The sequence below is a fragment of the Brassica rapa genome, chromosome A04, assembly GCF_000309985.2.
Source record: "Brassica rapa cultivar Chiifu-401-42 chromosome A04, CAAS_Brap_v3.01, whole genome shotgun sequence".
In the NCBI taxonomy this organism is placed as follows: domain Eukaryota; kingdom Viridiplantae; phylum Streptophyta; class Magnoliopsida; order Brassicales; family Brassicaceae; genus Brassica; species Brassica rapa.
The window spans coordinates 17,783,548-17,805,999 of NC_024798.2; the positions used below are offsets into that span (position 1 = coordinate 17,783,548).

Below are 22,452 nucleotides of genomic sequence, written 5' to 3' on the forward strand. Positions count from 1 at the left end.
AATGCTTTAAATGAAAGAGATGATGGTGTCTTTGTAGTAGACCACACGTTTCAAAAGAATGTTGTTGGATACGATAATGCACTTATATATTAGAGGACTTTTTTTTTTAACGAGCAGATTATGATTGTCACATGGATCCCTTTCTTGATTTTATCAGTTTTGATTTGATCTTGTAGATGTAAATTAGGCTTAGGAAGTCAGACAATTTTGATGAACTAATGATTATAGCATTTTATGTTTTTCGGTTTCATGGTCTTCTTGATGCTTATTTTAAGGGCTTTTTGTTTTGTTTTATTTCATTTATTTATTAGGATGAATGTGAGATGTTATATTGGATGATTTGTTGTATCTGTTAACGTTTTACAATATGAAGATTGAAATATGGTTTCTTGAGCCTTACAACACTCAAGTTAATTGTGCAGCCATACTTCCATATTATGTCAGTTGCTTTACCTAGCTAATAAGAAGAACGTTTGTTCAAACTAAATGCTATGGTTGAACATTTATTCAGTGTGCAACTATACCCATTCAAGTGCTTCAACTATTAAAGGTCACCGACAGTTTCTTTTAAAGGAAGGCCGAGAAAGAATTTCATTAAGCTCGTCTCTGTTGTACAACACAAATCTATCAGCAACCAACGAAAAACTAGCCTTATAGCCAGCAAAAACCGTCTAACTGCCTTAGGATCTCACTCTTTTCTTTTTCTTCTTCTCTGATCTTCCTATCACTCTTATTACAACTCTCACTTTCATATATATATACACAAGCATCTCAGAACAATAAAAATGAAATTAAATGGTATAGTAACAAAGAATTTTTCTATTGTAATACCTTCTCTTGTTATGTCTTCTCTCTCGGCCATCCGTTTTCTTAACATAGTCTCTCTTCACTTTCATGTGGTAGACACATTGCCTCTTCAACTTCATCTGCTTGGTAATGCATCAGTTTCTCTAGCTGTGGTCTAAGTTCCTTGTTGCAAAACTCTTCATACTCTTCTATAAACCCTCCTTTCTTCTTCACTTCAACCACCACAAGCGACGTTGTCAACTCAAATATCTCAACCTTAATAGTCAACGGTCCTTTAGCTCCTTCTCTACACCCTTCTAGCCTCACGCTCCAATCCTTCTTCCTCACTGTAAACTCAGCCGCCTTCGCAATCTCTTCCAACTTCGATATGATCTTCCCAACAGGAGCAGCAGATACAAACCTAGCTCCTTGTCCTCCTTCTTCAAACAAACCGGAAAGATCAAACCCGGTAGAGAATGATATGAGGTCAAACGCATTTAGACTAGCAGGTCTAGGCATTGAACCAATTCTTTTGATATCAAACTCTAAATCACCCTCTGAAGATATAGATGATCTGCCAGATGACAATGATGACGAAGAATTGTCTTCGTCATCATTCTCATCCTCTCTACATAACTTATCGTTTTCGATGTAGAACTTAACATCTTTAAACCCTTTCTTGAACCATCTATGCTCCATGATCTCAGGTATAGTGATTCTAGTATCTGGATTCGTGTCTAGAATCCGGTTCATAAGCCCTTTAAGCTCAGGAGAAAACCATTTAGGACAACGAAACAGTCCTTTGTATATCTTTTTATACATAACCAAAACGTTCTTGTCATCAAACGGTAGATAACCAGCCATCAACACAAACAAGATCACTCCACAAGACCAGACATCAGCTTTGGCCGCGTCGTAGCCTTTCCTCGTCAGAACCTCGGGAGCCAAATAAGCCGGCGTCCCGCAAAACGTTTGGCAGATTTTTTCTTGCCTGAGCTGCTCGGAGACGACGCTGAGACCAAAGTCAGAGACCTTAACGTTCCCTTCGTCGTCCAGGAGAAGATTCTCTAGCTTGAGGTCGCGGTGGTAAACGCCGCGGCTGTGGCAGAAGGCGACGGAGGAGATCAGCTGCTGGAAGTATCTCCGGGCGGTTCCTTCTCTAAGCCGGCCTCTGGCGACTTTTTCGAAAAGCTCTCCGCCTCGGACGTACTCCATCACGATGTAGATCTTTGTCTTAGTGGCCATGACCTCGAGGAGGTGGACAGTGTAAGGGTGGCGAACACGGCGGAGGATGGAGATCTCTCGTTTTATATGACCGGCCATTCCGCTTTTCACGATCATCTCTTTGTTAATGACTTTGATGGCTACGTTCTCGCCGGTGTTAATGTTACGGGCTAAGTAGACTTTAGCGAAGCTTCCTTGGCCGAGAAGCTTTCCTATCTCGTACTTGTCCATGAGAATAGAGCCTTGTGTTGTTTTTGGACTCCTAGGGCTCTCTGGAGTGGTCTCTTTCTTCATGTCTTTAGTAATGATTCTGCCGAGAAGGCCCTCCATGATCAATCGCAGCGGCGTTTGGCCGGCGATGGGCAGAAGTGGCACCGGTGGAGATAGAACTTGAGCCATCGGTTGGCACTTCACCGGAAAATGAACCAAACGAAGAAACGAACGAAAATAAGATATGGTTGGGTTATTTTGTCTTGGTGGTAATGGTGTTAACATGGCCATTTCGTCTTCATTTTATAACAGTTTTCGAGTTGAGATTGCTGTATTTTTTATTTTTTTAAATATATTTTATGGTTGATAATAATCTGAAAAAGTCTTATCTCATTTACTTTTATTAAACTATTGGTGTAGACTGTAGTGTTGTCGAAGTTTTAACCTAATCCGTTTTTTTTTGTCCAGCAGATGAACACGTTGGATGGATTATCGAAATTATTTTAGAGACATATATTAAAGTAATATGGTTTATCCAATACGCGAAGTTGCAAAGTCAAATTTACAATAACATATTCTGATTTCTTAAGGGACAGATAATAGGGTTGACGTATCAAACCTGTGTGATTCTGGTCGATAAGCAGATCATGGATCGTTAGGATGTCGTCACACATCTGTATTTCCCCAGTACAAATTTGGATGTTTGTGACAAGAGAGAATTGTAATCTTAAAGAAAGATTTTAGGTGTTATTTGTGGGAACCACGTGGGTGTGGCTGAGCAGGTGCTGACTGTAAGTCGTCGTCTTCACGTTGCCGACAAAAGCCAAAAGCTACAGAAGTACTCCAAAGAGTAATTGTGATATCTTAATATCTCATCTCATATATGATGTGTATTGTGTGAATTAATATTAATTTAGAATTTCGAGTTGATTATTTTTAGTGCATAGTTATTGTCCAGATATTTATTCGGAAATTGTCATGAGGATGGATGGAAAATTATCAATTGGTCAGATATTACTTTTAGCAATGGTTTTAAATGGCAAAATAATAATGGTGATAAGCCAAGATACTTTTAGTGGACGAGAACAGAAGAAAAAATAGGAAGATAACATATATAGAAGAAAAAAAACACAACAGCGGTGTTTACTGCATTATTTTTTTTGTCAACAACATTTGATGCAACTATTAGAGCTTCATGGTTGCATTAACTTGGAAACTAAGCAACACAACTATAAATTTACATTAAGTTGCGTTAGTTATAGTTCAAAAAAAAAAGTTGCGTTAGTTAGAACTTTGGACATCAAGAACGCAATTTTTTTTTTTTTTTTTTTTTTTTGATAACCGAGTATCCTGGCCCACCGTAGTGGTCCAGACTAGAGACCAAAGCGAGCATGGACCCGAAGGTCACCAGGTAGCTCACCGCGTAACGGTCTTCGGTCTCGGATGCTGCAGCCCATATGTGAATTCCGCAGTGGCCAAGGCTCGAACCCAGGGCGGACACTCCAGCTGGAGCTCCTATACCACTAGACCAAAGCAACTTGGTTAAGAACGCAAATTAACACATGAAATTTTTGAACTTAGTCCAGACTAGTACATAAAACGACTCTCATTGAAAAAAATATACCTCGTAATATTTCCTGAAAAGCTAATGCTAATATATATATTAAAAATGTTTATGCTAAAAACCTGAAATGCAAGCACGACGAAGGTTTATCCTGTTTCGTATATTTATTGTATTAAGAAAATACATAAACCAATGAATATAACCCCGATGACAGAAGAACAAAAGATCGATGTGAAGACCACGTTAAGATTCACATTTTTTTTTGGATAATGCTTATCGTTGTGTATTGCATAAATAAATAAAATAAATTATCCAAAAGAATTATTCAAAATTCGTAATTAGTGAATGCGTAAGAAGCAAAAAGAAGAAAAAGATAACGCGTAATAAAGAATTATGTTAGCGTTGGTCAAGAATGATATCCTTTCGAGAGCAGGTCAATAAGTTGTTTGAGTCACTGCACAAACACAATGATTTGTAGCCGAGTCTGATCAGATATATTGCGTACACCGAACATGAACCATGCTGCCATGCATATCAAATACGCCACGCGCGCCATTTACACTATTACATGTGCATAAAATCAATTCTAACTTATCATACAAAAACAAATAGTCCAAAATTTTGAATGAAGTGTCATATATATATTTTTTTTTCATTAATGGGCGATCTCCGCTTCAGGCAAAATTTTATATTGTTTACTACCAACATATAGTTAGATGAAAATTTTATTTTACCAAAAAAATGATTTTATCAAAACTATAAGCGTGAAGTCATATCCACACAAAGCATTGTGCTTTGGTTCAAGCTCAGAGCAAACAGGTAGTGAATTCAGTTCCTCGATTGTTATTAGCTTAGTAATGATATTTATGGGGGTCGTTAACTTGACCAATCTTTACAAGATTCAGCATTAAGTCCAATCTTTACAGATAAATCTCGGTGTAAACCTCTGATGTTCTCTCTTGCCAGTGTATGTGAAATCTTGGCAAGTAAGGACACAATACATTGGACGAGAGGAGAAGACTATACATGTGGACAATCTTGCTGCATCTTCATGGCTTTTCTGCTCACTATCCTTTTGCTTCATTGGCTTTTAAAAGGATGAGCGGTTACTACCAAAACACATCAAATTGATTTGTCAGTTATTAATCCTATTTGCTGGTAATTTTTATCATCGATTCGGACTCTAGACTATATGGAAAAATTGGAAGATAATATAATACAAGTTCTTAGATCAAACTCTGATTAATAGTTTAATAGATGGATAGGTAAAGAATAAATGATAGTTTTGAGAGATAGTCACCAACATACATACCTCGTGTGATAGTCTAAGATCCGGAGACTGATTAATAAACACCGATAACTAATAAAATAAAACAACTTGCCTACAAATATTGGAGAGATATACTGTTTTGCATGGGATGAATTGCGGGGCAAATCTCCTTTGGCAGAGAAGCATTTTGCTTGCAACTCAAGCAATGCCAAAACCATCTGCCATAGGAGTATTCGCCCAGTAATCCAGCTATACATTGATGTCTGATGATTCCTCTTTCTTCACAAACATGCATCTTCAATAGTTTTTAAAATCTTACACAGCTACATCTGAGTTATGTAAACTGGACTAGCAAAGTGTACATATAGTTGATGAAAGTGTCGGTAACGAATGCATATAGAAGTCATATTCTGTGGCATATCCTATGTTTCATAGAGCATATGTGTCTAGTATAATCCAAAGACCAACCCCTTCATGCGGTCCTCATGCTTCTGATTCGGACTTTAACATCTCTTCTTTTTTCTCATTTACCAGCCCTTTTTTCAGTACTGTGTAAATACTTTGCTTTTGTATTGTATTGTATACGAAGTTTTCTGATTCATGATTCTAATAGGTATTGTTCCATAGTATATGCTCTTTACATCAAGGTTTATAAATGCATTACATAGTTCCTTTTTTCATTTGAAGCAATCAAGTAAGAGAGGGGGGAAAGACTAACATTTGGTAGAAAAGCATTACAGGGTGAATCCTCTATTGGCAGGGGACGCTGATGACTCAAATATTTTGTCTTCATTTTCCTCTGCCAAAGGAGATTTGCCTAGCAATTTTTTCCTACCTTTATTCATTTCCCAAATCTAGTACTTTGATGATTTAAAGTTAGAGTCGTTGTTATATTACCATTCATACTGAAGCTTTCATATAGAAATGCATGTAACCATGTTGTTGACAACAAAAGTTACTGATATAGATTAAGAAAGAACCTAGTTTTTTTTTTTCATTTACTGAGGTAGTATATTATATATATTTTTAATCAAATCATACATTTACATTCTAACAATGTAGTAGTAGACACAACAACTATATTGTCGAAGAATCTACTCTAAACGATCAGCTCCTTTCCATTAGCTTCAACCTTTATCTCTTTTTTTTTTTTTGGACAAACAACCTTATCTCTTTGATAGAGGCTTTCAACACGTAGCCAAAGAATGCTCTCAACCCAAAAGAGAATCCGAAAACAAAGTTCAACAGTCAAGTCTAAATGATTAATCTGCCGATTTTACAATCTCATTATAAAATCAGGGCACGCACCTGCGAGTAAACGATCAATAGAGCCCAAAATCCTTAATATTTTTTTATAATAAGTTTAGATTCAAATTCATAAATGTATAACAAAAAATTTAAAATAACTATATGTAAATTTAATTCTCGTATTTATTAACCACTAAATGTGAAGATAATTTACCAAAACATTTTTTCACATAACCAAATGAAATAAACTAAAAATAATTAGCATTAATATCAATTATATCTCTTTGGAAAGTAAATTCCGATATGTGCTCTAATATTTAATATTAATTCAGAAATTTAAATTTTTAATTTGATTAAATTAGAAAAATTATATGTATTAGTCTTTTAATAAATTCTGAGAGAAAATTATACATATTCTTCATCAAATCCTCTACAAAAAATCATTACTTATATCTTATATTACAAGGCAAATATAAATCTAACTGATTTTATAACGATGTTTTGACAAAAAAACACATAAATCATATAATTATAATATAGTTACAGTAATGTTATAGGCAATATAATTTTAAAACTAAAATAATTATTTTAAATGATTTTTTTAATATTAGTTATGGGCATGCTTTTTATAAAGTTTTAGACGCCCTGCATAAAATATATAGGAATCGAACATGTTTTTGAAATAGAGTTACCATAACAAATTGGTTCAAGGATTTTTAGGTATGATTGATTTGTGGAGACGTGATTGCCACTAACTATATATTTGGCCATATTCTAGTTAGAAACATTTTTCGTGATAAAGTTTGCTAACAAGGAAAAAGAACAAATGTTTAGATACTATCAAAAAAGCAAATATGTGCATCGTCAAATACCTAATGATCAAGTACAATAGCATGCAAGCTAATGTCAATTTGTTGTAGTTGGATATACTGATTACTGAATGAATATGCTGCATGAGGCATATAACTTTTATCTTTGACTTTTCTAAAGCCAAATCGTAAAATCTATAAAGGTGGAACAAGAATTGGGTATAAACAAATGATGAAATTTTGTTGATGTATTGGAATTTATATTCTACAGACTATAATGGGATAATTAATAAAAGTAGGATTCTATATCTTAGTGGTAAACTTGACTTAACTCCTCAAATATTTTAACATACTGAGGATATTAGTACATTAGTTTTCTACTTTTCCTTAATTATTCTTATGGATAAGTGAAAATTGTCTAACTGTGAAGGTGTACTACAATTGACAAGTTAGTATCTAATTTTCGTGTGATATTTCTAACTTGAAGGTTGCTTTACAGAGAGAAGGAGAAACACTTATTTCTCATTTCTCATTTCTCAAAACCTAGCTAGAGTGTTGATTTGTTCTAAACATTAAACCTAAAGGAGTTGATAGGTTTTAAACATTAAATTTTTGAAAATACAAGTAGAAAATTAGACAATTTTGAGAAAGAAACATTCTCCTATCATATACCATATATATGTGATTTGGAACGTATATTTCGAAAAGAATCTAATGTTTTAAGTTTAACACTACCAACAAAAGAAAATAAAACAAAAAGTTTGTGGGTTTTGAATATAAAAACCTGGAGAGTACAATACCATGGATCTTCCATTTCTAAAAGAATCAGTTTATAGTTAATCTAAATATTAAACTTTTAGTAGTTGTCCTTGTCAAACCTTTTGGTAATTCAAAACATTATTTTCTAGAATTAACCATCTTAGTTAATAAAGTATTAAAAGCTAAACTCTTCCCCCCCCCCCCCCCCCCCCCCCACCCCAATCCCCACACACCACAAAACCAAATAGTAACAAAAATTCATTCAATTTTTTTTTTTAGAAAAATATAAAGGCTTGAAAAGTCTTCTTTTAAAATCTTAAATTCTGGAATGTTAGGTACATGTTTGTCTAGACATGAAATCAGCCTTTGATAATGCTTTTGCTTATAATGCTTTTTTTCTACATAAATAGTTATACAGTTTTAATACGCCATCTTGGTCATTTCCCAATTCGAGTCTATATAGTTTCTTAATGATAGGTATCCCATTGATTTATTACAAAACCTATTAGATTTTGGGCTGTATCAAAATAGCTTAATATCATAAAGTTATAAATAAATTATCAAGTAAAGTAGAACACAACTCTAGAGACTCAATGCTCTGATGACCGTAAAATATGGGGGGAATATTCTTTAATAGACAATTATATATGCGTACGTATGTGAGATTATATTCTAGATCAGAAGGATAGTGCCACTGAATATGCTTCTTGCATGTTATATATAAACACAATACGAACAATTAGTTTAGAGCTGAAAGATATATAAAGAAAGGTGCAAATGCATTACAGGGCAAGATCTCCTTTGGCAGGAAACTATTACTCCATTCTTGCATATGCATTTATGTTTGTGGTATAAACTCTCTGCCAAAGGAGATTTGCCCGGTAATTCTTTCGTGCCAGTATTTTATCTAAATTTATTTTGGGTTAACTACATTTTACATTTTTAGTAAAAATGAAGCTCTTGGATCTATAGCTAGTCGAAGTAGACACTAGTTAGTTCCTGGATTCATTTCATGTTTTGTTATGTTTCAATTACTACTCATAATAAAAGAGAATGTATATATCTAAAAACATGGCCACAAACAAATATTCTTTTCTTTTTGTGTGGCCATCAATAGATGCAAATTGATGCATGAAGGTCTTGAATTCATGAAGCAGGTAAGTGAGTAATGTACATTATTTTCTTAAAAATGTTTGCAAATCTTCTTCTCATGCAGATAAATGACTCATGGAGGCTGGAGATTGCCGATCTCGATGTCAAGTCTCTCGAATAACCTTGATGACACTCTCGACGTCAAGAGTCTAGACTTTGATTTTATTAGCCAAGCTAGCTCGCATGCGTGACTGACCCCATACTGCTCATGTTTTCCATCAAATCCATCTAGTACTTTTGCTAATTAATTGCTCTCTGTATTTCTCACAAAAAAAAATCTTATGTGATTGAGAAATACAGAGAGCAATTAATTAGCAAAAGTACTAGATGGATTTGATGGAAAACATGAGCAGTATGGAGTCAGTCACGCAAAGGTGTCATTAAATTTATTAAATTTAGTAAATTACGGATTGACCTTATTAACTTAACTTAAAATCAATTAAACACGATTGTGATGTTGCCACCATATTATTATTTACTTCATACATGTAACATGTATTAATATAAACTTCGTGTAGTTGTTGACACATTCTTACATTAGATAGTTTTCACCATATTATAGTAAACTTAGTGTAGCTAGCGAACTTTTTTCCTTTATTAAACACATAATATGTCAACTGTTTAAATGCAAATCCAAAGTCAAAAGTTTTTAGATACATGAACAACTAACAATTGTTGACTAGTCAGTCACAAACAACTTGTTTACGTACAAATCGAAAGCCCACTAACAGCCCAACAAAAACAAAACGCGGCCCAATCTGAATCAAAAAGCAAATCTGATGTGGCAAACAGAGATTGGTTGAACTATCGTGTCTCGCATCGCCTCGCCACGTTTACGCATTAATCCCAAAAAAATAAAAAAGAGAAATAAATTTAAAAAAAAAATCTGAAATGGAATTTATAAGGTGGGTGCGACCTTCGTCTTTCGTTGACCATCAAAGCTACATCGCTCTTTTCCTCCGTGTGAAGGGCAAGAAAATCATCGCAGCCGTCGGTTTTCGAAAGGTGAACGCTCTCCTCTCCTCTCTTCTCATTATAATCTCCTTCCGATCTCTGATTATTTCTCCTACTGATTGTTTTCTTTCTCCATCGTCATTTGTGAGTCTTTCGCTTCAGATCTGTGTTTATGCTCCTTTAGATCTGTTTTATTCAACGATCTGTATTGAATTCGTGTATGGGTCTGAGGCATTTTTGATAGATCTGGTTGCTGGGTTGAGATAACTTTAGCTCTAGCCGAGTAAAGTCTCGATCTTTGTTCTTACCCACCACTCGTATTGATACTGGGTTATGATAAATTGTTCTGATTCATTGATTGTAGTTCGTGTTTGTTCGCATTGATGAAACAAGTTTGAATTTTGAATGGAAAAGTTTATAACTTTTGTGTCAATGCGTGTGGAATTGTATAGTTTTTCATAATTTTCAGAAGCTGGCTTTGGTGTTTGAATAAATTTGAATTTTGCATTAAAGTTTATAACTTTATGTCAGTGCGTGTGTAATTGTATAGGTTTCATAATTTACAGAAGCTGACTTTGGTGTTTGAATAAATTTGCATGAAAAAAGTTTATAACTTTATGTCAATGCATGTGGAATTGTATATATTTTCATAATTTTCAGAAGCTGACTTTGGTGTTTGAATAAATTTGCATGAAAAAGTTTATAACTTTATGTCAATGCATGTGGAATTATATATTTTTTCATAATTTTGTGGGTGGTGTTTGAATAAATTTGAATTTTGCATTAAAAGTTTATAATTTTTTGTCAATGTGTGTGTGTGGAATTGTATAGTTTTCATAATTTTCAGAAGCTGACTTTGGTGTTTGAATAAATTTGCATGAAAAAAGTTTATAACTTTATGTCAATGCATGTGGAATTAAATATTTTTCATAATTTTCAAAAGCTGACTTTGAAATAAGTTTGTGGGTGGTGTTTGAATAAATTTGAATTTTGCATTAAAGTTTATAACTTTTTGTCAATGCGTGTGAAATTGTATAGTTGGATCAACGATACTAGAATGGGAGGAGGGTTTAGAGTTTTGCATTTGGTGAGGCCGTTCTTGGCTTTTCTGCCTGAGGTGCAGAGTGCTGACAGGAAGGTGCCTTTCAGAGAGAAGGTTATCTACACTGTCATCTCTCTCTTCATCTTTCTCGTCTGCAGTCAGCTTCCTCTCTATGGAATCCACTCCACCACCGGCGCGGATCCGTTCTACTGGATGCGTGTCATTCTTGCTTCCAACCGTGGGACTGTTATGGAGCTTGGTATTACTCCCATCGTCACGTCTGGACTCGTGATGCAGCTCTTGGCTGGTTCTAAGATTATTGAGGTTGACAACAATGTCCGTGAGGACCGTGCCCTCTTGTAAGTTTTATTGTTGTTGTCGTTTGCTGCTTCTCTGTCCGTGTGAGTTCTTATTCAACTTGCTTTGTAGGAATGGTGCTCAGAAGCTTCTTGGTATTCTGATTGCCATCGGTGAGGCGGTTGCATACGTTCTTTCCGGAATGTATGGCCCTGTTGGTCAGCTTGGTGTTGGAAACGCCATCCTCATCATCCTCCAGCTCTTCTTTGCCGGAATCATTGTTATCTGCCTTGACGAGCTTCTTCAGAAAGGATACGGTCTCGGCTCAGGAATCTCCCTTTTCATCGCCACCAACATCTGTGAGAGCATTATCTGGAAGGCGTTTAGCCCAACGACCATCAACACTGGCCGTGGAGCTGAGTTTGAAGGCGCTGTTATCGCGTTGTTCCATATGCTGATAACTAAGTCCAACAAGGTTGCGGCTCTCCGCCAAGCGTTCTACCGGCAGAACCTACCAAACGTTACCAACTTGCTAGCCACAGTCTTGATCTTCTTGATTGTGATCTACTTCCAAGGGTTCCGTGTGGTTTTGCCTGTGAGATCAAAGAATGCGCGTGGGCAGCAGGGTTCTTACCCAATCAAGCTGTTCTACACTTCTAACATGCCCATCATTCTCCAATCCGCTCTCGTCTCAAACCTTTACTTCATCTCTCAGGTACATTTCATACATTCTTGAATCATCTCCACAGTAACATAATGCTAACATTGAATCTCTCTTCTGTGGTGAACAGCTTCTATACAGGAAGTTCAGTGGAAACTTCTTTGTAAACCTTTTGGGACAATGGAAAGAATCTGAGTACAGTGGGCAATCTATTCCAGTTAGTGGTCTCGCTTACCTCATCACAGCTCCAGCAAGGTAATGCAAAAGTATCTGTTTTAATCCATCAAAATTGTTATCTCCACCAACCGGTTTGATGAACATATGTTACTATATGGTTGCAGCTTCTCAGACATGGCAGCTCACCCGTTCCATGCTCTGTTCTACATTGTCTTCATGCTCACTGCTTGTGCTCTTTTCTCAAAGACATGGATTGAGGTCTCTGGATCTTCCGCTAGGGACGTAGCTAAGCAGCTTAAGGTAATCAAATCATAACTGCTCTCCCAATACATGGTGTGTTTGGGTATTTGATATTGTAAACTCCATGTGTGACAGGAACAACAAATGGTGATGCCTGGACACAGAGAGTCAAACTTGCAGAAGGAGCTGAACAGATACATCCCAACAGCAGCAGCTTTCGGAGGAGTTTGCATCGGTGCATTGACCGTTCTGGCTGATTTCATGGGAGCCATTGGGTCTGGAACTGGTATTCTCTTGGCTGTCACGATCATATATCAGTATTTTGAGACCTTTGAGAAGGAGAAAGCAAGTGAACTCGGCTTCTTTGGGTTCTAAGTTAGCTACAAAGTTGTAAAACTTTGCTTAGGCAAAAGCAGAGAAGGCACGCTAGCTTCTGATGTGCCAAACCTCAAAGGGTTCTAACACAGTTTGGGGTAGTCCTTTCTTGTTGTTTAAACAAAATTTTCAATTGTAGTTTTTTCTTTTAAATACAGTTTATGTTTTTTTGTTGCTTTTATTAAAAGTCAAAACCTTTTGGTGATAGACGCTTTTCTAATGTATGTTTCTAGAAGTTCATTACCAAATAAACAATTTACATTTTTGAGTTCAAAGCTATATATTTCTTTTCTTGTAGCCAATGTGAGAAAAAAATGTCATCAACGATGTTAAGAGGTGATGGAACTGCAGCTAAGCAGACAAACCTCTAAACTGTGGAAGAAGCAGTAGAAACCATAGTTATGGTTTTGTTAGAAATCAGATAACAAGGATAGGTGATATCAACCACCAGCTACTGCAAGATAATAGTTATGATACGTTACATGCTTATTCTTTGACTTGAGCATTCATGGTCTCTACTCTTTCATAGGATCTAACTAACCTCCTTACAGTAAAGACAGAAAGTCTTCCAACGAGAATTTGAGCTTTGCCAAACGCGTTTTAAACCCCTTCTTATTAAGTTTTTTCTCCCTCTAACTAATTTCTTGTCTGAAATTTTTGGTGACTAGTGATTACACATATACCATACATATATATCTCTGTTTATGTGGATCATTTTATTTGACTTGAAAACTACTTAAACAGAAAGCTATACAAGGGTGGAGCACTAAGGCAAAAAGTTAAAAAGACACAGGAACTGTTGCTTCTTACTTTGGTTTTAGTTGCACTGATCCAAATTAGAGTACCCTTGTTTCTTAAGTTAACACAAAATGGTAAATAGTAATACACTCAACAGTTAGAAATCAAATAAACAATAATCGGTTAATCATGTTTATAGCCACCCAAGCAGTTGAGTACTAATGGTTTTTGACACCAATCAGATAACAACACTCACTCGATTGCTTAAAGTCTCAACAACCAGCAAATACAGAGGATGGTCATTTAGATCCGTATGGTACACAACGTTACATGCTTACACTTTGACTTCCATTCCACCATTCATGGTCTCCATACTCTATTGTAGAGAGAAGATCTAGGGAACTTTCCTTTTTTTTTAACGGACTATCATACATGCTAAATCATTTTCTTAATATATATTTTACTATTACAAAGATGAATCACTCGTCAGTAAAAAAATCTTTATAAATAGCTAAAGTTACAATCACTCTTGTCATTGATGTTCTACCCAAACACATGTCATACACACACACATCTTAACGTACTTTGATTTGCTTTGATCTTGGACATAAAAATAAAGACTCAGACAAGCTACTGTCTTTTGTTTCATTTCGTTGTCACATGGCCACTGATTCAGCAATGTTCGCATCCTCACGTCGGAGGCAATCTCCGTCGCTTGAGGCGTTTCTATCACCCGTTAATCTCTCCGACGTCCCTCTCCTCCAAACACTATCTTCCATCTCATCAGAGATCCTCTCCTGCTTCAGCAACGCACGTTTCTCCTTCCAACGTAGAAACACCCGTTCCCTGATACGTAAAGTCCAAGTCTTCGCCGTCTTGCTCCAACACCTCGCACCCGAGTCAAGCTTGGATCCCACGGCGGTGCTCTGCTTCAAGGAGCTCTATCTCCTCCTCCACCACTCCAAGTTCCTCCTCCGCTACTGCGCTCACTCCTCCAAGCTATGGCTCTTGCTTCAAAGCCCCTCGCTCTCGAGCTTCTTCCATGATCTGAGTAAAGACTATTCCACCCTCTTAGATGTCCTCCTCCCTGCTGAGAGTCTCTGCCTAAACGACGACGTTAGAGAGCAAGTCCAGCTCTTGCACATGCAGCACTACGTTGACGATAACAGCGACGAGACGCTGCGTAACAAACTCTATTCGTTTCTAGACGAGTTCGAGAACGGGAGTGTACCAAACTCTGAAGAGCTACGCTTCTTCTTCTTTGAGAAACTCGCTATTAAAGATCCAACAAGTTACAGAGAAGAGATCGAGTTTCTTGAAGAGCAGATCAAAAGCCACGGGTGTGACTTAGACCCTACGAGGTCAGTGATCAACGGGTTTATAGATATCACACGGTACGTTATGTTTCTCTTATTCAAGATTGAAGATGGTAACGAGATTAAGAAACAAAGGAAACGTTTGATCTCTGAGGAGATTGAGAACACGTTTACAACAACGCTTCCAAAGGATTTCATCTGCTCCATCTCTCTCAACCTCATGAACGATCCTGTGATCATCTCCACGGGACAGACTTACGACCGAAGCTCCATCGCTAGGTGGATTCATCAAGAAGGTCGCTCTACTTGTCCCAAAACAGGACAGAAGCTCGTGGACTTGAGTTTCGTTCCCAACCTAGCTTTGAGACACTTGACAACGCTTTGGTGCCAAGTCACTGGTCTGTCTCATGACTCGCCTAAAGAGTCTCTCCCTAAGGTGTTTCAAACAAGAGCTTCCACGGAAGCAAACAAAGCAACGTTATCGATTCTTGTACAGAACCTAGCACACGGCTCAGAGTTGGCTGCAGGAGAGATCCGTGTTCTCACTAGAACAGTAACGGAAACACGTACGTTGATCGTGGAAGCAGGTGCGATCCCGTATCTGCTTAGGCTTCTCAAATCTGAAAACGCAACAGCGCAAGAGAACGCAGTTGCATCGATCTTTAACTTGTCTATAGACGAAGCAAACAGGAGTCTGATCATGAAAGAACACGACTGTCTCGAGCCGATAATGAGCGTTCTCGTCTCTGGTCTTACGATGAGAGCCAAGGAGATTGCAGCAGCTACGTTGTACACTCTTTCAAGTGTACATGATTACAAGAAAGCGATAGCTAACGCTGATGGATGCATCGAGGCGCTTGCACTGGTGCTGCGAAACGGAACCGTGAGAGGGAAGAAAGATGCTGTCTACGCTTTGCATAGCTTATGGCTGCATCCGGATAACTGCAGCTTGATGGTAAAAAGGGGAGGAGTGTCTGCTCTCGTTGGAGCTTTGGGGGAAGAGGCTGTGGCGGAGAAAGTTGCGTGGGTGTTGGGTGTGATGGCTACTGAGTCTTTAGGAGCTGAGAGTATAGGGAGAGAGGAAACGGTTGTGACGGGGCTCATGGAACTAATGAGATGTGGAAGACCTAGAGGCAAAGAAAAAGCTATTGCGACTCTGTTACAACTCTGCACAGCAGGTGGAGCGGTTGTGACGGAGAAGGTTGTGAAAACACCCGCTCTTGCGGTCTTGACGCGTAAGCTTTTGCTAACGGGTACAGACCGAGCTAAGAGGAAAGCGGTTTCACTCTCTAAGGTATGTAAGGGGTGCGACCAGAAAACACAGAGATAGACGGTCTTGTAATAGAGAAGGGAGTTATAGAACCGATCTTGTGATCTCTATATCTATGCATGTCTTAAAAAAGTGTGTTAAGGGAGACAGCAGAATAAACCTTTATATATGTTATTGTATGATTATGAGCTGTTAACATCTCTCTCTGCACTATGAGCGTTTACCCAATCAGAACTGAATCCATTAAAAGTTGAAACTGTTAAAATAGAAAAGATATTATACAAGGTGGAGCACAGAAGCAAAGCTACAACAGTCATGGGAACTTTTTTGTTTTTTTTCTTTGGTTTTTAGTTGCATTGATCAAGATTAGAGTTTGCTTGTTCCCTAAGTTAACAAAAGATGATAAATACACTCACAGAGACATAGTGGAGATCCGTTTTTTTTTTTCCTCTCTCCCTACCCAACAACTTAAATAACCGATAACCTGTATAACCGGTTATCAGCTTTATAGTACATGCCAAGCATGAGGCCTGAGCGGGACTGAAACCGCCTCCTAGTAAGAGTTTTGCCATAGGTGCTGCTGCGGTGTTTGCTTTGAAGGCTGGCCTTGCGAGCCACCTTCCCTTGGGTTTCGCTGTTGATGCTCCATCGACATTCCGGTTTGCGACTGATAGTAGTTTGGGTAACCGAGGGAACCATATTGATGTTGCGCCTGTTGCTGAGCTTGTCGAAGTTGCTGAGCTTGCTGTTGTGCTTGGAGGTTGTAGTACGCGTTGCTCTGGACACCCGACATTGTTTGAGAACCAGGTCCATGAAGCCATACAGGCGAGTTTTCATTCTGAGATCAAACAAGTAGGGTCAAAACAAAGACCTTTATATCTTTCCATGCAAGTGTCAAAATGAGAAACATACCTGCTGCTGTTGTTGCTGCTGCTGCTGCTGCTGAAGTGACAATAGATGGCTGTTCTGTTTGTATTGTAGACTCATAACGTCTTCATAACTAAGTGTTGTACCAGTAGGGGCTGCCTGTTGTTGGTTAAGAGAGAAGTTTCCGGCTCCGACATTGCTTGAATTCCCGAATCCATATGGGGAGGAGATGGGAGCTGACTGAGGCAAACTACTGGGGGAAATGTTGTTTTTGTACTGCGGAAGTAAAGCGGCCGGTGACTGGTGGTATGAGCTATTACCAGAAAATGCTTGCTGGAACGCAGATGGCATGTATGGGTAGCCCTGAGGCATCAAAGGGTAACTAATCATGTTGGCAAAGTGAGTTAGAGGCACAGTATGCTGAGAATATGGATGCATTGGAAGCTGTTGAGGTCCTTGAGGAAGAGCTGGTCCAGTAGCAACATTGGCACCGGGTAAGTTCTGCTGCTGGCTTGGCTGCGTTGTTTGAATACCACCACCATCTCTGAGCGCCTGCGTGTAAGAAAATATAATCAAAACACTGTAAATCGAACAATACCCTAAATAATATCGATGGACTTAACCCACACACTGAAACATGAAAGACGATATGCTACTTGATTAAAAGAAGCGCTTCAATCTACAGGTAAGGGGATCACCTCTGGCATAGAAATGCTTTGGTCATTTAGTGAGTAATCGTTACTTCTTGATGGCATAGACTGTCCCCCTGGGAAAGTTGAGTACTGAAGCTCAAGCTCCCTCGCATTTTGTGCTGTTTGTGCCAATAGAGTGTTTGGAGTAGCGTTTGAATACCCTTGCTGAAAACAATGATGTCAACAAAGAATTATAAGGATATCATTAGCATATTAATATATATTTAAAATATATACGCCGTGAAAGCTTGGGCACTTGGTCGTAATTTATATGTATCTTACCATCACATCTGTTAACGAAGCAATCTGATTCTGCATGCTTGTCTGTGAGGAATCAAATGCAGTATTCGTCTGCTGCTTGGCAGTTTCATATGCATACTCTTGATCAGATTGAGCAAACGAGTACTGGTTCTGCGTATGAGCAGTTTCGGGGTTTTCTGGCAACAAAACTTCCTGCTGAGGTTCTGCAGAATCATCATAATTTTCTGCAGTAGACGGATGGACCATATTTCCATGGGACGTGCTTCCTAGTTGTTCATCTCCATAGAACTCCGTATTTCTGTGCAGAAGACGATCAACTAACGGTGAGTACAAATAAAAAGAGACAAAAAAAAACTATTTAGAAAAGGAAAATCAGTAATAAAGGGCACATGCCTAGCATCAGCACGTTCCATCGGTGGAGCTACGTCAGATGCTTCTTCTAAGTTGTTGTTCAAAGGTCTCGATCCAAAGCTTCCAAAGCTTAACTGTGAGCACTCTTCTGAATATATTAGCAGATGGTCTGGAATTACGACAGCAGGTCTATTCTCCTCATGAGAGGAGTATTTATCATGGTTCTCTATGCTTAATTCTTGAAAGTTGGCAGCAACAGACGAGACGTTATCTTCACCTGCAAAAGAATATTGACACGCAGAATTAGACAACATCAAGAGCAAAAAAAAAAGATTCAAGTCTAACATGCTGCAGATTTTCCGAAATGTTTGTTTTCTATATTTCTACAACTTCAGAAAATGAGAATCATTCTCCCACCAAAAGTAAGAGAATGAACACAGAAGTGAAAAAGTAAAGCTAAGCGTAAACCAATACAGGAGATGCTTCATTAGTCTACCTGACTTTCAAATTAGAAACCAAAAGACTTTACACAAGCTTTTTCAAATTCCTCCAGCAGCTAATATGATCAAGTTGCAGAGACAGAGGGATTCATGTCACAGTATCAGTGAGGTGTGTGAAATTTCATCAAAAGAAAATTCAATCAAGCATCTGCCAAATAATGTGCCATTATGATCTAAATAGTGTGGAACAACTCCACCAGCGACAGTGTTGTCCTTGGTTTAAAAAAGCGCTCGCTTTTGGTGCCATGGCGCTAGGCGAGGTCTGGCGATGTCTTCATCGCCTCAGCACCTCAAGGCGTGGCGACTTACACAAAGCGAGCGCTTTCTACGCTTTCTTACTAAACCTAAGGCTCCTAAAGCAACGCCTTAATTGATTTTAAGTCAAACCGAATTGGTTTGCCAAATTTAAACTGCTAAACCAGAGTTAGATTTGTAACACATCTTTGGCGTCACATAAAAGCCTTTTTCAAACCCTAAGTTAGTCTTATATACCGTAACCTAAGTTTAAAATTAGGGTTCCATGTGCTATTGTTCTTCTCTCTATTTCATGGCTTTGATGTTTGACGTTTCTCCTGATCTTTTTGTGCACTGGTAAGTACTCTGTTTTGCACTTTGGTTCTAAACTTGTATTCTATCTATACCTCTATTTTTGCACTATAGTTTTTGCCTTCACACACAAAGCGCTCGCTTTGTGTCGCCATGGCGCAAGGCGAGAGGCGAGACACTCATCGCCTCACCTCGCCATGCGCCATTTTGAACCAAGGTGTTGTCAATAAAGCATACATCAATTATTTTCTAAACATGACACTTATACAAAGTAAAATTCGTACCTTTCTGGTGCTCAACAGGATGGCTCTGCGTTTGGGGTTCGTATGGATTATCATCAAACTCAGATGTCACTTCAGATTCATCATCTTCTGGAACAACGACAGTGTCAGCCTGTACATGATCTCTTCCAAGATTTCCAAAGGGACCATTTTCTGCTAAATGTGTATCTTCCAAGTGGCCCTTTAGTTGTTGATCCCCTCCGCTGGATTGGAAATCAGCTGGACCATTACATATCACTGACTCAGTCGGTGCCACCGATACAGAAGAGGTGCTGGCAGCCATTGGCTTCTCAATTGAGGGCCATTGATCTTTTACAGTTTCATGCTCCTGATTAACCGCAGAAACATTTTTCTGAGAATTGGTTGTCTTGGTATGAGGTCTACCCATCTTCACAATGTCAGCCATAGACCTCTGACCTGCAGCTCCAAACCATGCAGGTTGCTGTACCGAAACAGGCTGTGATGATGATATTCCACCACCCGAGCTCACAGTTGGCGTTTTACTGTCCACAGCAACAGAATCACTGCATAATATATACAACATACATGAGCAACCTGTGACTCAAATGTAAAGATGAAAAAAAACTATAATTCCTGACACCTCTCAAGTTTCAACAGATGTAAAAACATTATACCTTGACGACAACAACTACATAGAAACTATATATCCAAGTACATAACACGTTTGCTATGTTATAAATTCCATTGTCTCTAGTGAATCAGACAAGAATTGTACATGGAATATTGCTTAGCATCAGCATACAACTTTCAACATCAAGAAAGAAAAGTATTCAAGACTCCTGATGGAACAATAACATATTCTGTTCTTCTAGCAGTAAGCCATAGGCCGCCTAAATACTTCAAGCCATTTACAGCTGAAACCAATTAAAGCTCTGTTTATCACTCTAGAAACTTTTGTATGAAAAACTTAACTGGTCACCAGACATTCTAAAACATAACCTACATTTGGTTGGTCAGGAAACCTATTTAACTAAATCCTACCAACTGAATCATTGCAATATAAGTCTCTGAAGACTGTACTAAACTAATAAAAGAAAGAGAGCAGCTTATAGACCACATTGTTTAATTTTAAGTGCCATACACGGAGCTATTCATACAAGAAAGATGAAGTGAGAACTGAAGGGAAAACCTGTGTGGTATCTGCTGGTGGCTCGGTGCTCCAGACGTAGAAGAAAAAGAACCTCCATACGTCTGCTTCTCGCTCTCTCTCTTGTTCGTTGTTTTTCCCTGGAAACTTCCCGACTCTGAACAAAAAAAAAAATTCATGTGAATACGGATTCAAAGAAGTTATCCTAAAGCCAAAAAGAAGTGCATATGTACATCTCTTGTCTAATATATACCACTAGAGTTGAAGGAGGAAGCTCCAGTTCGTCGAGGTCCAGCATACCGATCAGAACCACCTCTAGTCCCACGGTTGTAATTGTTACTATAGCCTCGTGGTCGTGAATCCTGTATATCCCTAACCTGAAACAGTAAATAATTATATTATAACAACATGAATTAAAGACTAACTGAAACCAAAACAACATCTAGTAGAGAAAGGCATTGAAATTAATCATTCGAAACACATAAAGTGAGAGACTTAAGTAAACACATACCTCTTTCTTCTTATCCTTTTTGCTCTTAACCTCGTGAAAAGGATCTGAACAATTCAAGAAACAAGAATCAGTATGATATTATTAGCTACCTCTAATGTAAGCACAGAGCTCGAAAGGTGGAGACTTTTGAATGTCTAATCTAAAAAAGGAGAGACCTTGGGAGAGGAGGCGATTGACGGCTTCGTTAGGATCCATGTTACAGTCTTTGAGGACGGCGTAGATCTCTGCCTCGGGGCAGTTCACAATCTCTTTCAAGCTCTGTACCATCTTCCTCGACCCTGTCGGGATGTCTGAAACCCCGTTATAGCTTTTCTTTCCTCCACCACCGATGATCTTTACGCCGCTCATCTTCTCCGTCGTAGGCTCTGTCTCTCTGTATCTCTCTCGCTGAATCAGATCTGAACAGAACAAACTCGCGAAGTAATGAAGAAGAAGAGGAAGCAGCAAGTAAGGAGTTTTATATCTGTCCAAAAAGAAACCCTCTCTCTCTCTCCTCTATGATTCTTTTTTTACTTTTTTTTTTTTGGGTTAATAGACCATCATTAATTAGAGTTATCCACTCGAATAATCAAAATCCAAATGTTTATCCACTATAGTCTTGAAATCACATATAGTTTTTTCCTTTATTTAGCATATTTTTTTCTTATGTTGTCACAACAGAAATAGCTGATTAATTACAAAAAGTTATTATTTTTTGAGATTTTTTACCAAAAAATGTTTGCTTTCTATAAAAAATATTAATATTGTATTTTGTATATATAAAAAAATGCAAATCTATAACTCTAAGATTACTCTAATATAAATCATATAGTTAGCATTCAGTTTTGTTCTTAATTTAGCATAAAGTTTTTTTTCTTGTGTAACTAATTAATTACAAAAAGTATATTATAATTTGGAGGATTTTTTAATTTAAGTTTGATTTTTAAGTATTAAAAATCTTCATATTTAATTCCATAAATATGAACAAATATATAAATCTAAGATTGCTCTAGTCTCTATTCATATAAAGTTTTTTGAAACAAATCAGTTGCATTTTCTTTGGGGATGAATATTACAAATATTACAAATACTCAATATTTATTACCATATTCAATATTTCAAATAGTTTTACATTGTTTAGTATAATGTTACTTTTTCATTAATATTTAATATTTATATTATTTTTTTTGAACACCATTTAATATTTATCTAGAAGGCACATTACTATATGTTCTGTTAAACAAATCTCACAGCTGAAAAAATG

The 22,452-nt window shown here is 37.6% G+C and overlaps 4 protein-coding genes across 5 annotated transcripts; 2 read left to right on the plus strand and 2 right to left on the minus strand.

Moving 5' to 3' along the window:
• Positions 1-565: 565 nt before the first annotated feature.
• LOC103865319 (CBL-interacting serine/threonine-protein kinase 13) lies at positions 566-9,617 on the minus strand. The gene has a single exon (XM_033290393.1). It carries the CDS (start codon positions 2,509-2,511, stop codon positions 871-873), a length of 1,641 nt encoding a protein of 546 aa, XP_033146284.1. The 5' UTR covers positions 2,512-9,617; the 3' UTR covers positions 566-870.
• Positions 9,618-9,863: 246 nt separating this feature from the next.
• LOC103865320 (protein transport protein Sec61 subunit alpha) lies at positions 9,864-13,031 on the plus strand. Of its 2 annotated transcripts, none has more exons than XM_009143116.3 (6): positions 9,864-10,027; positions 11,015-11,377; positions 11,448-12,030; positions 12,107-12,231; positions 12,318-12,453; positions 12,529-13,031. In XM_009143116.3, the coding sequence occupies exons 2-6, from the start codon at positions 11,034-11,036 to the stop codon at positions 12,766-12,768; spliced, it is 1,428 nt and encodes a 475-aa protein (XP_009141364.2). In that variant the 5' UTR covers positions 9,864-10,027; positions 11,015-11,033; the 3' UTR covers positions 12,769-13,031. The 2 variants fall into 2 exon arrangements, with proteins under 2 accessions (XP_009141364.2, XP_018514136.2); XM_018658620.2 differs by having other exon boundaries at positions 9,883-10,027; positions 11,012-11,377.
• Positions 13,032-13,283: 252 nt separating this feature from the next.
• On the plus strand, positions 13,284-16,594 carry LOC103865322 (U-box domain-containing protein 17). The gene has a single exon (XM_009143118.3). The coding sequence runs from the start codon at positions 14,167-14,169 to the stop codon at positions 16,150-16,152; it is 1,986 nt and encodes a 661-aa protein (XP_009141366.1). The 5' UTR covers positions 13,284-14,166; the 3' UTR covers positions 16,153-16,594.
• Positions 16,398-21,741, minus strand: LOC103865321 (RNA polymerase II degradation factor 1). Its single transcript, XM_009143117.3, has 10 exons — positions 21,365-21,741; positions 21,210-21,253; positions 20,952-21,075; positions 20,741-20,855; positions 19,594-20,114; positions 18,306-18,540; positions 17,934-18,210; positions 17,658-17,816; positions 17,005-17,511; positions 16,398-16,930 (listed from the first exon to the last, which is right to left on the minus strand). Exons 1-10 carry the CDS (start codon positions 21,555-21,557, stop codon positions 16,646-16,648), a joined length of 2,460 nt encoding a protein of 819 aa, XP_009141365.1. The 5' UTR covers positions 21,558-21,741; the 3' UTR covers positions 16,398-16,645.
• Between the last annotated feature and the right edge of the window lie 711 nt (positions 21,742-22,452).

Excerpts from the sequence above, each read along its gene's own strand:
- LOC103865319 (XM_033290393.1), bottom strand. The coding sequence starts at position 2,511 with ATGGCCATGTTAACACCATTACCACCAAGACAAAATAACCCAACCATA.
- LOC103865320 (XM_009143116.3), top strand. The coding sequence starts at position 11,034 with ATGGGAGGAGGGTTTAGAGTTTTGCATTTGGTGAGGCCGTTCTTGGCT. Across the intron at positions 12,031-12,106 it reads ACCTTTACTTCATCTCTCAG|CTTCTATACAGGAAGTTCAG; the intron begins GTACATTTCATA and ends TGTGGTGAACAG. Across the intron at positions 12,232-12,317 it reads CTCATCACAGCTCCAGCAAG|CTTCTCAGACATGGCAGCTC; the intron begins GTAATGCAAAAG and ends ATATGGTTGCAG.
- LOC103865322 (XM_009143118.3), top strand. The coding sequence starts at position 14,167 with ATGGCCACTGATTCAGCAATGTTCGCATCCTCACGTCGGAGGCAATCT.
- LOC103865321 (XM_009143117.3), bottom strand. The coding sequence starts at position 21,557 with ATGAGCGGCGTAAAGATCATCGGTGGTGGAGGAAAGAAAAGCTATAAC. Across the intron at positions 20,115-20,740 it reads CACCAGCAGATACCACACAG|TGATTCTGTTGCTGTGGACA; the intron begins GTTTTCCCTTCA and ends TATATTATGCAG. Across the intron at positions 18,541-19,593 it reads TCCTGTTGAGCACCAGAAAG|GTGAAGATAACGTCTCGTCT; the intron begins GTACGAATTTTA and ends ATTCTTTTGCAG.